This window comes from Mirounga angustirostris, unplaced genomic scaffold, assembly GCF_029215605.1.
Source record: "Mirounga angustirostris isolate CCGP_5_RB_7025 unplaced genomic scaffold, mMirAng1.0.hap1 SCAF_9, whole genome shotgun sequence".
Taxonomy (NCBI): domain Eukaryota; kingdom Metazoa; phylum Chordata; class Mammalia; order Carnivora; family Phocidae; genus Mirounga; species Mirounga angustirostris.
In genome coordinates, this window is record NW_026991717.1 from 48,434,838 (window position 1) to 48,450,705 (window position 15,868).

The window sequence follows — 15,868 nt, forward strand, 5'->3', positions numbered from 1 at the left end:
TAAGAAGCCTTTTAGGGAAGCTGAAATAGCAGAATGTGAAACTGAAAAATGGACGTTGCCTACAAAGGGCACAGTCTGCAAGTTAAAATGAACAGTCTGTGCTAACAGTAAACCAGCATCATTAAATAAAACAAAAGGTTCTTGTAATTGTAGGCATTAAAATTGCTATTACATGCATTTAGAAACCAAGACACAAGTAAAAATACCAGTAATTTGTCTTTTAAACAGCTGGAATCTATTGTATATCTTCACAGCCTTAAAAGATTTCTCTCATGACTGTAGCTGCTTTTGGTGGTAGGGTTTCCTTCCTTTGACGTATTTTATTTAAAAATGTAAATAGTATTCATGTATGGAAAAAAAGCCTGCTTTTTTTTATCTTTAAAAAACATTTTAATACTCTGAAATGATTAAGAATTTGAGCAAATTAGTAATATTTCAGATTAATTACATTGATGAATTTTTTTTTTTTTACATTGATGAATTCTTTTAAAGCAAAGATGTTTATTTGGCCATGTAATGAAAGTGATTATTTAAAACACACAGTTTTCTAGAGGACTTTTAAGGCTTTTGGGATTTTATTTTGAATAATATATCTATATTTTTAAGATTTAGACTCAGATATTTGTTAGATTTTTGTTTTTAAATCCGAATTTTTGCACCTGTTGACAATCATCTATAGGTTTATGAACCACATGAAACACCATTTGGAACTTGAGAAGCAGAGCAGTGAGAGCTGGGAAAACCACACCACCTGCCAGCACTGCTATCGTCAGTTTCCCACACCATTTCAGCTGCAGTGTCACATTGAAAGCACGCATACACCCCATGAATTTTCTAGTAAGTTACAGTTCTACTTAAGTATGGGATAGTATCAATTTTGATGATGTAAACTCTGAGAAAGAAGCTTGTTAAAGAAATAAGACTAAGGAAAAGACTTTGGAATTTGGGGGCAATATTGGAGAAGTTTTAACTTACCTAAATTGTTAAAACTAGTTATTAAAATTAAAGCCCCTCTTATAAATAATTCATTAAAGTAAAAAGCCTGTGCATTATATGTGGGGAACTAAATTAAAAACCCCAGATCATGGTTTTCAAATATGAAGTTAATGCCCTTCATTTAAACTTGAATAAGAAAAATAACTACAGTCATAGTTAAAATCATTTTGGAGCTAGCTAGCTTGAGTTCAAATCCCAGGTCTGCCTCTTAATACAGCTATGTGATCTCAGGCAAGTTACTTAATATTTGAATAATGGGGATAATAGAAATACCTGCTTCATAATGCTGTTGTGGGAATTAAGTGAGCTAATGTAAGTAAAGTACTTAGAACTGTGTTAGGCACACCAATGCTATTGTTATTTTTGTTGATATAGATATATAAAATGAATTTTACACATATATATCTGTTTTGTTTGCCTGGTGAAGATAGATTTTTTTTAATTGAGGTATAAGTGACATAGAGTTTCAGTTATACAACATAATGATTTGATATTTGTGTGTGTGTGTGTAATGTGTATATCTATATCTTAAAATGATGTAATGTCTTTTCTCCCCCCACTTTTAGCCATTTGCAAAATCTGTGAATTATCATTTGAAACAGAGCATATTCTTTTACAGCATATGAAGGACAATCATAAGCCTGGGGAAATGCCATATATTTGCCAGGTATACTACACATATTTTATTGTATACTTAGTGTTTGTTTGGTTTGTTTGTTTTCTGGTGTTTTGATGGTAAGATTTAAACCTACTGGGCCAAGGGTCAGCAAATTTTTTCTGTAAAGCACCAGATATAAAGCACCCCAGGCTTTGAGGGTCATACAGTCTGTGTTGCAACTAATCAGCTCTGCCATTGTAGCACAAAGGCAGCCACAGACAACAAGTAAATGGACGTGATCTGGCTCTGTGTTTATTTAAACTTTATCTATGGACCCTGGAATCTGAATTTCACATAATTTTCATGAGCCATGAAATATATTCTTTTATTTTCCTAACCATTTAGATAAAATTGGTTACTAAAATTAAAATTCCTCTTGTAAATTATTTATTAATAAAAATAACTTTGGCATAACTCATGCATTGTATGTGGGGTCAGCAGAGAGTTGAAATTGGCCCACAGGCCATTTTATACCTACTCCCAATTGGACAAAGAAAAGCCCTGTGGCAGAAAGACAAGCATAGGGACTTATTTTACCATATAAGGAAGAATACAAGGGAAGTATGAAATGCTTTTAGTTACAAAGAACCCTACCAAATGCTTTGGGATTAGCATTTTTTCAGAATTTGAAGAAGAGATAGAAAAAGAAGATAAAAATATATTGCCATAGCCTGGAGGCCATTTATAATCTAAAGGAAGGTGCTGTTTTATGTAGCAGAAAAAAAATTTTATAGTATGAAATTCCAAGTCAAGATGGGGGTGGTAAATAAAAAGATCTGATAAAAAGAAGGATACCTACTTACGTTTTGGGAAGTATCCTTAAACTTTGATAGATAAGTTTTCTGTCTCAAAGATTATCTTTCGGTGCTTGCATTAATGGGATTCTTGGTTATATAGGTATCAGAGCTGAATGAGTTGTAGCTGATGTTCTTCTAAACAAATGACCTATCATTCTTACTTTGTAATTGTATATCGTACATTTTCAAGTTAAACTAAACCTTCTTTATTTGTAGGTTTGCAATTATAGATCATCGTCCTTTTCTGATGTAGAGACTCATTTTAGAACATCCCACGAAAACACTAAGAACTTGCTATGTCCATTTTGCCTCAAAGTTATTAAAATTGCAACACCCTACATGCATCATTATATGAAGCATCAGGTGAGATTTACCAGTTATTTGTTCATGTTGTTTTAGCAAAAAGATTATTACTTAGAACATTGGTTAGATTTGTTCTGCAAGGGAAGCAAGATTTTTCCAAATGACATGATTAATTTGCAATTTATGTTGAATTACTTGTAAAACTTCCACTTCTTTTCCTTGGCTTCCTTTCTGGTGATGTTGTGGCTCATAAGTGAAAATTCTGAAAGATAGCTAGAAATCGGACACCCAGGATTGAAGGAGAAAAGGGATGATGAGTGGAATATCCATAAGATTGGATATTTCGGGGTCCAAGAGTGGGTATGGGAATGATTTTGAAGGTAGTTATCAGGGTAAAGGTGAGCGTGAACTAAGAAAAGATTGAGGACTCATAAGCTTGTTTTCCTTTTTTTCTTCCAACCTTATTTCCACTTTTTAGCCCCCTTATGATGAGAATACATATTGTTATCATTGACCAGAAGTGGTCTTTTATAGCTGCCAGTGATAAAGGAAACAGTAATGACACTTACTGCTTGGTATATGAACTCATCACTTGTTTTGTGGATGGATTCTGCTAGTTCTGCTATATAAATTTTTGGGATCCAGTATTAGCACTTAATACTCTTCTCTTGAATTCTTATGTTATGCCTACTGGTTCTTTTCCTGAAGCAATTAAACCATCCTTTGTTTGGGCTGAAAACTTTTATGTAACCCTGATCCTGTTCTTAAGTGCTTGAAAGAGCAACGACAGTGTCTGCCAAAATCAGAAGTCACTGGATTTACTGAATCTGATCATGTAATCAAGTTTTGCCACCTCCCTAATCAGCTCATTACATTTTTTTATTATTATTATTGATGAAATTGGCATGCTGATTGGTGCTCACTTTGCTTTCAGTTCGTCATTCGATAATCATGAAATCAAGTTGTGGTTTTTAACTGGGAAATATCATAAAAGTAGAGTTCCCAAGTGAATTTTTTTTACATTTTTATTTAAATTCCAGTTGATTAACATACAGTGTAATATTAGTTTTCAGTGTAGAATTTAGTGATTCAACACCTACATACAACACCCAGTGCTCGTCACAAGTGCCCTCCTTTATCCCCATTACCTATCTAACCCATCTTCCTGGGCACATCCCCTCCTGTAACCATCAGTTTGTTCTCTACAGTTAGAAGTCTGTTTCTTGGTTTGCCTCTCTTTTTTTTTTTTTTTTTTTACCCCCTATGTTTGCTTGTTTTGTTTCTTAATTCTACATATGAGTGAAATCATATAGTATTTGTCTTTCTCTGACTTATTTCACTTAGCATAATTCTCTAGTTCTTTCCATGTCACTGCAAATGGCATGATTTCATTCTTTTTTATGACTAATATTCCATTGTGTGTGTGTAAAATATATACATATTTTATATATATATATAGCCCCTTCTTTATCCAAGTGAATTTAGTATCTCCTATGTTGTGACTGGGATGATACTCATCTTTGAGAAGTTCTGACAAAATCTTTCTATTCTAGGTTTCCCCAACAGTGTTCCATCAGGTGTTAATAGATGTTTCCCCCCAAATTGTTACTAGTAAAGAAATTTGGTAAATGCCTAGATTTACAATATCAAACAGTTTTGCTAGTCTGTTTTTTAAAACAGGATTTCTCAGAGCTTTTAATATGCTAATGAATATTGTAAATCTCCAAGCAAGGGGTATAGGGCTTATTGGTTCCCAGACATTTTTGGCTATTGAGCCCTTTATTTGCACAATACGTATTAACATTTTTTGAGGAATAGAATTTTTTTTTCATCTTTGGGCTCTTTATTTCATCTTTGGGCTTAAATTTGAATGGGAGAATGAGATATAAAACGGTAGTGCTATTTCATTATGGGCCTTTTAACATAATTTTTCCCACATGCTTTCCTAAAGCTCCAGAGTGAGATGTAGATATGGGAAGAATGATAATTACGAAAGAGATGTGTGGGCCCACTATGTGGGCTGTGTGGTTTATAAGGTTTTTATACACTGAGTTTTATGTCTTGTTTTGCCATTGTTGCCAACTTTCTTTTGTTTACATGGAATATTTAGGAGATAGGCAGTCAGCAGTAAAGAGGGGGAAATCTATTAATAAGGATCATCAGCATCCTTCAAGACATTTACAGTTCGCATAATTATTTACAAAGACTGGAACACCATAGCTGAGTAGGACTATTACTTATAATTGAGATGATATCAGTGTGGTATTAGACAATAAGAATTGTTGATTCTCTGGCTCATTTTATTGTCTTCAAAGACTTTGGTTGTAACTTTTTTTTAAAAGATGTTTTAAGTCTCGGGTGATTTTAGAGTTAGCAATCCAGTTTGTATGACTTTTAAGAAATAATAAAAGTGATTTCAGATGTGTCAAATACGTTAATTAGATCTTTAATAAAAATGTTAACTAGTTAACATATGAAGTCACTTACCTTATGGCAGCAGCAGGTGCTTTACAAGCATTATCATCTTCACAATCACCATATGTGTGTTATTATTTCTAACTTTTAGGTGAGGAAACAAAGTTTTAGAGAAAGTAACTTGCTCAGTGTCCTACTACCTAATAAAAAGCAAAATTAAAATTTGACTTCAGAGCCCAGGCTTTTACTGCTTTACCACAGACCCAGATTTTACATCGACATTAGGTCTAAGGGCAGAAATTACATAAAGTCATAATTACTCTTAAATCCCTCAAGTCTCCCGAACAGTGGAGTATGTGTATCAAAAAAGTTCAAAACAGATCATTATTTCTCTACCCTTGGAATAGATCATTGTTTCATTGATTGAACATGATGTTATTTAAAAATGTACTGTTTATCATTCTTATCACTTTGAAATGCATTCATGCACAAGAGACATGTGCAAGACTTGTGTCCAACTAAGAGAATAGTAGATTAATATATTCTATCTCATGAGTCTGGACAAATGTTCATTAAATGGAATGGCAGACATTTTGAACTAGTTAAATTGTACCTGCTTCTCATATGCACTTTCCCTATCAGTGTCTTGCTTTCTGCCTCACAGTCCAGTTATTTAACAGATATTTATTGAGTGCCTTACTATGTGCCAGGGGCTATTTTGGGTATTATATAGCAGTGAACAAAACAAAGTTTGTGCTCTCTGGAATTTGAATTAATAGTAGAGAAAGATAAATGTATGTGTGTTTATGTTTGAATGTATATGTTCGCTAGCTGGTCATAGTACTGTGGAAGGAATATGTGGAGGATAGAGAGTACCAGGGAGGTACTGGGAGTGGAGGAACGGTCGCTGTTATGTATGTAGTGTGGTAAAACATGAGCCTCTCTGAAGGAAATAGGAATAAGCCATGTGGAAATCTGGGAAAGGAAATATTCTGTAAGCATTGAAGTGAATGTACATATGGGGTACTCAGAGAACAGCAAAGGGACCAATTGTGGCTAGAGCAGAGTAAACTAAATAAGAGGAAAACTAATAGGAGATTAACTTGTAGCAATAGAATGCAGGCCAGTTCATGCAGAGCCTTGTAAACCAGAAACAGGACTTTGGAAAACCATCAGAGTATTTAAGTGTATGAACAATCTGCCGTGTTTTAAGATCATTGGCAGCTATGGGGAGAATAAACCACAGGGAGGAAAGAACATGACAGGAAGAAGATAGAGTCCAGGTGAGTGTCTTGGACCAGTATGGCAGCAGTAGTTTGAGGTAATGAGGAGTGGAAAGATTATGAAAGTTTTTGAAGGTAGAGCTGACAGATTTTATTAATAGGTTGGATATGGGGTGTGTGAGTGAGTTACCAAGTTTTTGTCTGAAGCAGCTGCAAGAATGGAATTTTCATATACTGTCACAGGGGAAAGACTGAGAAAACAGATTTGGGAGGGGGACAGGGAGGTAGGGGGAAAATCCAGAATTCAATTTTGTCCATGTTGATTTGAGATGCATATTAGCGCTCAGGTAGTGATGTCAAGTAGACAGTTGGATAGATAGTATTTAAAGCCATGAAACTGGATGAGGTAACCTGGGGAGTGATTATAGATAGAAAAAAGATTTCTGGGAATCGGATTCTGGAGAACTTTCTTTCTGTCCTGTTGTCTTAGTATCTGTTTCTTGGCCAAGTTTTCATTTTCTGCCTCTTCCTTCAGCACATATAAGTGAATTTTTAAAAATTGCCTGTATCTGCGATATAATCCAATGCACCACACTTCCAAAATAGTCTTAAGATGCAGCTAGAATAGTAATACAAACGCATTATATTTATACATCGCTCTGAATTTTGTAAAGAGCTTTGATTTATGAAATGCCTGCTCTGTGCTAGTAACTGTGCCAGGTACTTCTCAGTATATTACCTTGTTCGAATTTTATAAATGATTGAGTGTATTTAAATGGAAATAGTGATGTATCTGGCAGAATGTAACTTTTGAGAAAACATTCTTTTGTATTTATGTATTGTTTAAGTTTATATATATGTACGTATATATATCATTTCTTAATGAGAGCATGTAGATTGTAGTTGATATTATATAGTAGAAAGAACACTGGATCAGGAGTCTGGCAGTGCCAGTAACTAGTTAAGGGGGAGTGATTCAGATTTTTCTTGGGTCTTGCTTTCCAGCTATAGAATAACAACAGGATTGGGTTTAAAGAGGGACTCACTCAAGGGATATCAATCAGTAAATAGATTGGCAGTAGTTGTTCTGATTTATGTCTCCATATCAGCACTGTTCAATGTTCATGTGGCTATTGAAGTTAAAATCAATTAAAGTTAAGTAAAATTAAAAAATCAGTTCCTCTGTTGCACTTGGCACATTTCAGTTGCTTAATAACTGTATGTGGCTAGTGGCTACCATATTGGACAGTGCAGCTGTAGAACATTTTCATCGTTGCAGAAAGTTATATTAGACAGCACTACTTTATACAACCATTTCTATAACGACCTTCTTTGAAATGTCTGGTTAATTGAATTTATTTTACCAACTTGTCAACCAACTGGAAATAGCAAAAATTAAGAAGAATTTACTTTTGTCTAGGATAAAAACATAGTATAGTTTTAACCATATCATGTGTCTAAATACTTTAAAATTATAATTTGATGAGCTTTCACACCACTGTTGAGAGAACTTTCATTAGAACCTACAGATAGAACTTTTATGTTCAATTTCTGTATAGGAATAGACATTTTTGAAACCCAAGTACTAATGCAGAGTGTTTTAAAAAATGAGATAAAATTTGCTGTTATTTTTATGGGTGATGTAAAATACTAGTTTTAAAATTATTTAGGTATCATTAAAATTAGAGCAATTTAAGGATACAAGATTTGTGGTTGTAGACATTATTTTTCCTCCCTTTTTCTGTTAAAACAGAAAAAAGGAATACATCGCTGTACAAAATGCAGACTGCAATTTTTGACATGCAAAGAGAAAATGGATCATAAGACTCAACATCATAGAACATTTATAAAACCTAAACAACTGGAAGGATTGCCTCCTGGAACAAAAGTGAGTTTAAATGTGTTGTATTTTAACATTTTGTATGATAATAGAAATTAACTCCTGCCTTCTTTTATCTGTTGAATATACTTTAAAAAATGATGTCTGATTTTTATTAAGCCTTTAATTTTAGGTTTTATCATTCCTATATCTAGAAAAAAAACCTTCTGACCATCGTTTTATGGTCGGTGGTGTGTGCTGGGCTAAAGTGATATTCCTTTGTAAAAAGTGCAACTAGATTAACTATTCCTTGGGTCAGTGGGTTGTGTCAATTTTATATAGGCTGTGTTGGAGCTATTCCAGTTGGCAGTGTATATGTTGGTTTTATCTGCTAAACTATAAGATGCTTGAGATCAGGACTCATGTTTTATCTTTGTGTCCTCAGCATCTGGTATAGTGCCTTGAGTGCCATAGGTTCTCAGATCTTTATTGACGTTGTTATTACTGAGTCTACTGTCAGAGAAGCAAGTTCTGCTGCTGGATAGCATTATGTTTTAAGTGAGCAAACAACATGTCTGACTGTATACTGATGATTGTAATTTACTTTTCCCTTTTTGCCTTATATACCTCTGTTTTCTCTGACTTCTTTATATACAGTCAGCTCTTGAATATTTGCTCCAGTGGAGGGAAACAGAGGCATGGATAATCCAAAGTGAAATAATCCCCAAAACATTTATATTTGGCTTTGGGTACTTACCTTTGAATGTGGGTATGTCTGTTATTTGAATTAACTAAAACAATATAAAGCCATGCTCTGAAGACCTAGAGCAAGAGAAGCTATCCAGCATCCTTCCCTGCAGTCCATTCATTCCATGCTGGAACTAGACATGCAGAACACTAATGTAAGCAGTGCAGTCCTCTCTCATATTTTCCCTTATTAATAATAATAGTAATAATATTAATAATGATACTAAATGTTTTTATAGCACCTTAGAATAAGGCTTTTGGTATGCTTTTTCATACATTCTATTACTTAATCCATACAGCAATCCAATGAGGAAGATAAGGCAGTTAATTGCCCCATATTGTAGATAAAGAAGAGGATAAGTTACTTATTCAAGGTCACATGGCTAGAAAGGCATGGTATGAGATTTAACCTCAGGTCTTTTGATTCCTAGTCCAGTGCTTTTGTGTGATACCAAAACACATGTATTTCATAGGACTTCCTCATAGTCTGTTCCTCAAATACATGCGAGAAGTATAGTTAAATGATTAATGAGAATGTTGGTAGGCAATTGTTTTTCATTGCCAACCAACAAATATAATTTCTGGATACTAAATGATAAGCTTTATATTAGTTCTCTTTAAGGAAATTCTAAATATTACTAAACTCTCCATCAGTATAATGAATTGATGTAACCACTCCCATAACCTTTGTATACATAAATCCTGCCTAATGAGCCCCTGGAAAGAGGAGGTCGTGTTTACTCTAGATCTTTTTGTTTTATAGTTTTTGAGGGGTAATGCAGGCCTTTCTAGAATTATTTTTTGGGCTCTGAGATTTAAATTTTGATCTCTGTGTTTGTGAATTATTTAAGTTATATCAGAGCATAAAAATAGCTATGGAATGTGCTCTTTCAGTAGTCATATAATTTGCATTAACTCCTAATTATACATTAATAACTGTTAACATGACTGATATCAATACAAAAATGTAGTATTACAAGTGAATAAATATCAAGTTTAATATAATTTAATTGGTATGAACATTTAGAATAAATGGAAGACTTATCCAATTATAGTTTATACTTGCCCTTTCCAAATACTCAATGTTTAACTTTTTGTTATACAGTGATATTTTAATACTAATGCCATGATTAATTTTCTAAAGCAAACATTATCCATTTTTGTAGGTTACTATTCGAGCTTCAGTTGGACCGCTTCAGTCAGGATCTTCAACTACACCTTCCATTAGTGCAAGCACTTCTACCCTTCAGCTCTCACCTCCAAGGACTAAAAATATAACTGCTAAAAATCCCACAAAATCTAACACAAGCAAACCTAATCCAACTAAATCCAATACAAGTAAACCTAATGCAAGTAAGCCTAATGGAAGTAAATCTAAATATAAATCAAAAATCTCTAATATGCAAAAGAAACAAAGCACATTGGCTAGTAGCAATAAAAAAAGTAAAGTCAATACAGCATTGAGGAACTTAAGGTAATCTTTTATTCCTCATATATAACACTAATTTAATCTTAAGTATAAAAACTTTATTTAATATAGATTTACTCTATTACACAGCTCTCTTGTACATTTATATGCTATCACTATGACATAAAGGCCAAGCAAATAATAAAAAGGTATTTTTTTACAACTATTGAACAGTACTTGAATTATTTTTTATAATATTCATTTATTATATTGGTATTATTATATGTTGTGCTTATATCTTGTGATGTTTGTATTGCTTAATTTAATCCCTTTTATGCCAATGAAAAATACTGACTTATGTTAGATTGTTTACACTTACTCTAGTTGTTGTTCCATAACAGATTTTTCAAATTATGACTCTTATGTTCATTTAAACACCTTGGCCTTAATTAACAGAATATTAATAAGGCCCTTCCTTATTATTTTTGTTTTAAAATATATTTTTATCATTTTCTTTATATCTCCATAAGGTATCGTCGGGGAGTTCACAAGTGCATTGAGTGTTGTTCCGAAATAAAAGATTTTGCAAATCACTTTCCTACGTATGTCCATTGTAGTTTTTGCAGATACAACACTAGCTGTAGCAAAGCCTATGTAAATCATATGATGAGGTAAGATGAGTTAAACATCGGTAATTACCAATTAAAATTATAGTTCAGAAAGTTTGTTTTAAAACAGTTATCCTTTAAGGAGCTAAATGTCTCATAATAGGGAACTTTTAGGATAATGCCTGGAACTATTTTCCCAGCATCATAACTCATAAAATTACTGGGACTAAAATTATAAGAACAGTTAGACTAAGAAATTAGGATAGGTTTGTTAGGGAAATGGTTTCTCTATGGGCATTTTTTTTTCCTATAGAATTTTTTAAATGGTCATTTTCAAATATAGAAAGTCAAATGTTTTAAATATATTTACCAAACAAATACATGTAATCTCATGAATATTATTCTTTCAAAGCAGTTACTTTGAGGGACTGTAAGATTTTTAGTGATCTTAGGAACTTTATTGGGTCTGTTTTTCTCTCTCTCTTTCTCTATAATCCATGGTCTCTGTCTGTCCATCTACCCATCAAACCATCTATCCTTGCATTCATTCAGTGGAATGAGAGACATGAGGCCACTGTTGTTGGGGAATTCTTTTTTATTAATTCATTCAACTTGGGTTATTTGAGTAGCTAATATTTGCTCTATGCAGAGAAAGCTTTCACAGCCCACATTGCTTTCATTTGTATCTCATTAATAGAGGCATCCCTTAGGATGGATTTTTATTTTTTTTAAAATAGTCAAAAATTGTTTAGATATAGAGCAGTTAGGTTGATTATTCAAAGTGAGGTGGTTCTTTTTTTTTTTTTTAAGTTAGAACTGAAGAATGAAAGTGATTTTCTTACAGATCATAAAATGACCTCTATGTTACTTTCTGGTCACTTCTCAGCTACTGTTTTCAAGGATTTGCCCACCTTTCTTGATGGCTTAACACCTCTCTCATACATTCTTTCCTCCTTATTAGCCTGACATCAGGTACCTGGACTTCTTCAGTGCCAGTGCTTCACATCAACTGTTAAGTTATTGTACCCCCTTTCTTATACCACAGTACCATTTTAATCTCATCATACCCACTGTTCATTTCTTTCCAATTCCTCTTACCCTGTAGGATAACTCCTTTTGAGTTTTTAGGACTTTGACTCCTTTTTCCAGTCCAGCAGCACCTATTTAATTTTATAGTCAACCTCACCCTCAGGGTCATCTGTTTTGATTGCTGCTTTGTTTTTGCTGTGGAATCCTTTACATTTTTAGTCGTGCTCACTTGGCATAAAACCCAACATGAGACTAGAACATCTTCCTCTCCTGAAGTTTATGCTCAGTTCTAGACTACTCAACTGGTGTTTGATTCAATCAACTCTGACTTTGTGGTCTTTAACTTTGACTGGGTCCTATCTTTTTATTTTAAAATACTTCTTTATTTTTTAATACTTCTTTTTTAGTTTTTTTTTTTATTCTATTCAGTTAGCCAACATAGAGTACATCATTAGTTTTTGATGTCGTGTTTTATCTACAATGTTTATTTAAACTTTTTCCAGTACTCTGGAGATTTTATTTTAGTTTTGTAGCTGTTAACCTGGTCTACTAGTAAGTACTCAGTTGGAAGTCATCCTTTTAAATAATCTAAAACGTCAAATGTTTTTCTTGTTACTTTTATTCTAGACATTGATCTCAGAAATCACGTATATTCTATTTCTCCAAAGCTAACCCTGTCCCTTGTCACCTCTAGTTCTTATACAGTCTTGTTCAGTTAACTTACAACTTCATTTCTTCTCTCTCCCAGGTTCCTTCTACTTATAAACATTTTCAGGTAATTTTTTTAAGATGAAGGAAATTTGTCCCTACTGCCTACTATCCTTATATTTTGTCTTCCTCTTACCATGAATATTTGTAATGGGGTACCTGGGTGGCTCAGTTGGTTAAGTGTCTGATTCTTGATGTCAGCTCAGGTCTCAATCTCAGGACCTCAGAGTCGTGAGTTCAGCCCTGTGTTGGGCTCCACACTAGGCATGGAGCCTACTTAAAAAAAAAAAAAAGTGTTTACTAGCTTATTTGTTATTCATTTCTTTACCTTTTGAATATCATCCCCATCTACCAACTAACACTGCTCCTTTAAAGATTATTTATCACCATGTTTATTCACTTTTTTTCACTCTTACTACTTCATGACTTCTTTAGAGTATTTGAAGTTGTCATCACTCATTTTTGAAAGTATTCTCTTTAGCTTCTGTTAAACTGTTACCACTATCTTTTTTCTTCCTTTTTGGCTACTCTATTTCATTGCCTTTTCTTCCTTTAACTCATCACCCTTCTTTACATTTCCTTTTTTGGTAACTTAAGCAGTCACTTTTAACTTTCAACTCTAAATCTTCCAATTTTAGTCCTTAGTCTTCCTGAGATCCAACTCTGTATTTCCAATTATTTTATATGTATTTTTACCTTTGATTCACTAGCATCTAAAAAGAATGAACCAAACATTATCATCTGTCTAGAATTCACACAACGACTACCCAAATACTCTTTCAGGGCATCATTTCTGTGCATGTGGAACACCAGCTGGAAATAGTTCACTATCCCAAGTTTCTTAAGCTCGTGAAGTTCTCTCGATCAGCCACTGTGCATCATGGCTTTCTGAGACTCCCCTCTTTGCATTCTGCTACTCTGCTTCCCAACTACTGCAGTGGTCTACACCTATATTCCATTTCCTCTAAACCAGGCTCCAGGCATCCTTTCCCCCAGTATACTGCTGTGTGGACAAATACATGGTTGCCTGAATGGGGCTTTAATTCTGCCCTTAATTTGTAGGGGGTCAAATTGGAAAATGTTTTCTGTTTTGTTAAACCAAGGGTCGTTTCACCTTTCCCTCTCCCATTTATCATAGGCTTCCCACCTGTCCTATGGAACCTTCAAATCCATTCTATTCCAACATTGCCGATTAGCCCACCTCCCTCCATACCCTTTTGCCTGTTCCCAGTGAGCCCCAGCCCTGCACTTCATTTTCTTCACACATTGAGCTCCTACTCATTGTTAGCCTCTTATGGAACTGAAAGATTCCACTGCCACTTTTAGGGTTTGGTAGGTCTCTTTTCCTTTTTATCTACTGGTACACTTGCCTCCTTCCCTGTCTTAGGTATCTCCTTGAATGGCCACCATTACCTCTGCCCAGTGTGAATTCATTATTATAGGTTGAGTTCTGTATGTGTAGGAGCTTCATTTTCTCCAGAGGATGAGTACCTTTAATCTCTATCCTATACCACCTCTGTACTCTCAATTGGTCTCTTTCCCTCTGGTCTCATATTTGCCCCATTCCCGTAAACTGACTACTCTTCCCCAGAGTAAAGTTTATTGCATAACTCATTTTTTTTTAAAAGAGTTTATTTATTCATTTGTGGCACAGAGAGAGAGAGAGAAAGAGAGAACATGAGCAGGGGAAGAGGCAGAGGAAGAGGGAGAAGCAGGATCCCCACTGAGCCAGGAGCCCAATGTGGGGCTCAATCCCAGGAACTTGGGATCATGATGACCCAAGGCAAAGGCAGACGCTTAACCATCTGAGCCACCCAGGCGCCCCTGCATAACTCATTTTTGTCAGTGGTGATTCCTTTTTCTTTTTAAGTCTCTAGAATGTCCCTATTCTTCCTTTCCATTTACCTTCTTTTTTGGGGAGTGTCTGATCACCACAACCACTCACAAGGATCATTCCTCACTTTGAGCTGTGTATCATTCATTTATTTTGCCTTTTATTATATTTGTTTGTGTCTATATTATTTCCTTAAGAAGGGGCTGTTTGTATTCGCCTTGTCACCTAGCACATTACAAACAGCAAGTCATTATTTGTTGTAATTATAAAAAGCTCTAAATAAAATCTCAAGAGGATATTAAAAAATCTTGATGCATTTAGAAACTTTTTGGAATAAGACTCTTGAAGAAGAGCATCATTAAACATGTAATTTTAAGTGATTTTTTAAAAATAATAGTATTATTTGGGTTTGGTTGTTTAAATTACTGCACCTTATTTGCTTATAGCCTTCAGGTAGCACTAGAAGTCACCTGAAAAAAATGGAAACAAATTACCATATAATATTGTTATTCCTCAACATGATGTATAAGAAAGGTTTTTCTCTACATGTAATAGAATTAAGTTAATGGACATAAGTATTTAATATCTCTTTTTCTAGCAGAGTTTACTATTTGCTAAGAAGTATGGCAAGCTGGTGGTGAAGAATCAGACAAATCTGGATTTGAATCCAAGCTTCACCACTTATTTATTACCTGTGACTTTGGGCAAGTTACTTAACCTGACTCCCAGTTTCCTTTTCTCAAAAAGAAAGTCATTGTGATAATTACAGAAAATGTACTTAAAGTGCTTAATAAAATGATTTTTACTTAGGAGATGTTCAAATAATTATAGCTGTTATCATTTCTAAATTGTCATTATTAGGTATTGTGGATAAAGTCCTTGCCTCTAATTTTAACAATTTTAGTAGGAGAGATAATATTTACCTAACTTAAGGTGATAAACAGATGACTATGAGAGCACAAGAAGGTAAGAATGAGTTCTTTCAACAGGAAAAAAGGGGAGGTATTCTATAAATGACATTTCACATAGCCTTAGAAGGATGATCTAAAATTATTCCAAGGAAAAAGAAAGCTTGTATAACAGTTTGTTCCTATACAATGGATAAGACAGAGCACTGAATTAATTTTTATAAGATGTGTTTGAGTTCATTATATATTTTGTATAGATTTATTGGCATTAAGTAATAGTCATTAGAAGAACAATTGGATTATTGTGATAGCATCATAACTGATGTCCTGTGTACAGTCCGCCCCCTCCCCCCTCCAGTTCTTCCTTTCTTCTGTTCCTACAGTAGGCATGTCTGATCGGGTCATTTTTGGCCTA

The 15,868-nt window shown here is 34.1% G+C and overlaps 1 protein-coding gene across 16 annotated transcripts in view; it reads left to right on the plus strand.

The window, feature by feature from the left end:
• The window catches only part of ZNF280D (zinc finger protein 280D), a 303,349-nt gene that overhangs the window by 235,592 nt on the left and 51,889 nt on the right, over positions 1-15,868 (plus strand). For 15 of the 16 annotated variants that reach the window (XR_010405014.1, XM_054513529.2, XM_054513531.2 and 12 more), the window contains 6 exons: positions 680-837; positions 1,563-1,663; positions 2,668-2,814; positions 8,146-8,280; positions 10,125-10,432; positions 10,897-11,037. Coding sequence is in view for 15 of the 16 variants with exons in the window: in XM_054513529.2 (XP_054369504.1) it covers positions 680-837; positions 1,563-1,663; positions 2,668-2,814; positions 8,146-8,280; positions 10,125-10,432; positions 10,897-11,037 (990 nt within the window). In the remaining variant the exon portion in view is untranslated. The remainder of the gene's footprint in view (positions 1-679; positions 838-1,562; positions 1,664-2,667; positions 2,815-8,145; positions 8,281-10,124; positions 10,433-10,896; positions 11,038-15,868) is intronic. The other variant, XM_064570429.1, reaches the window with a different exon arrangement.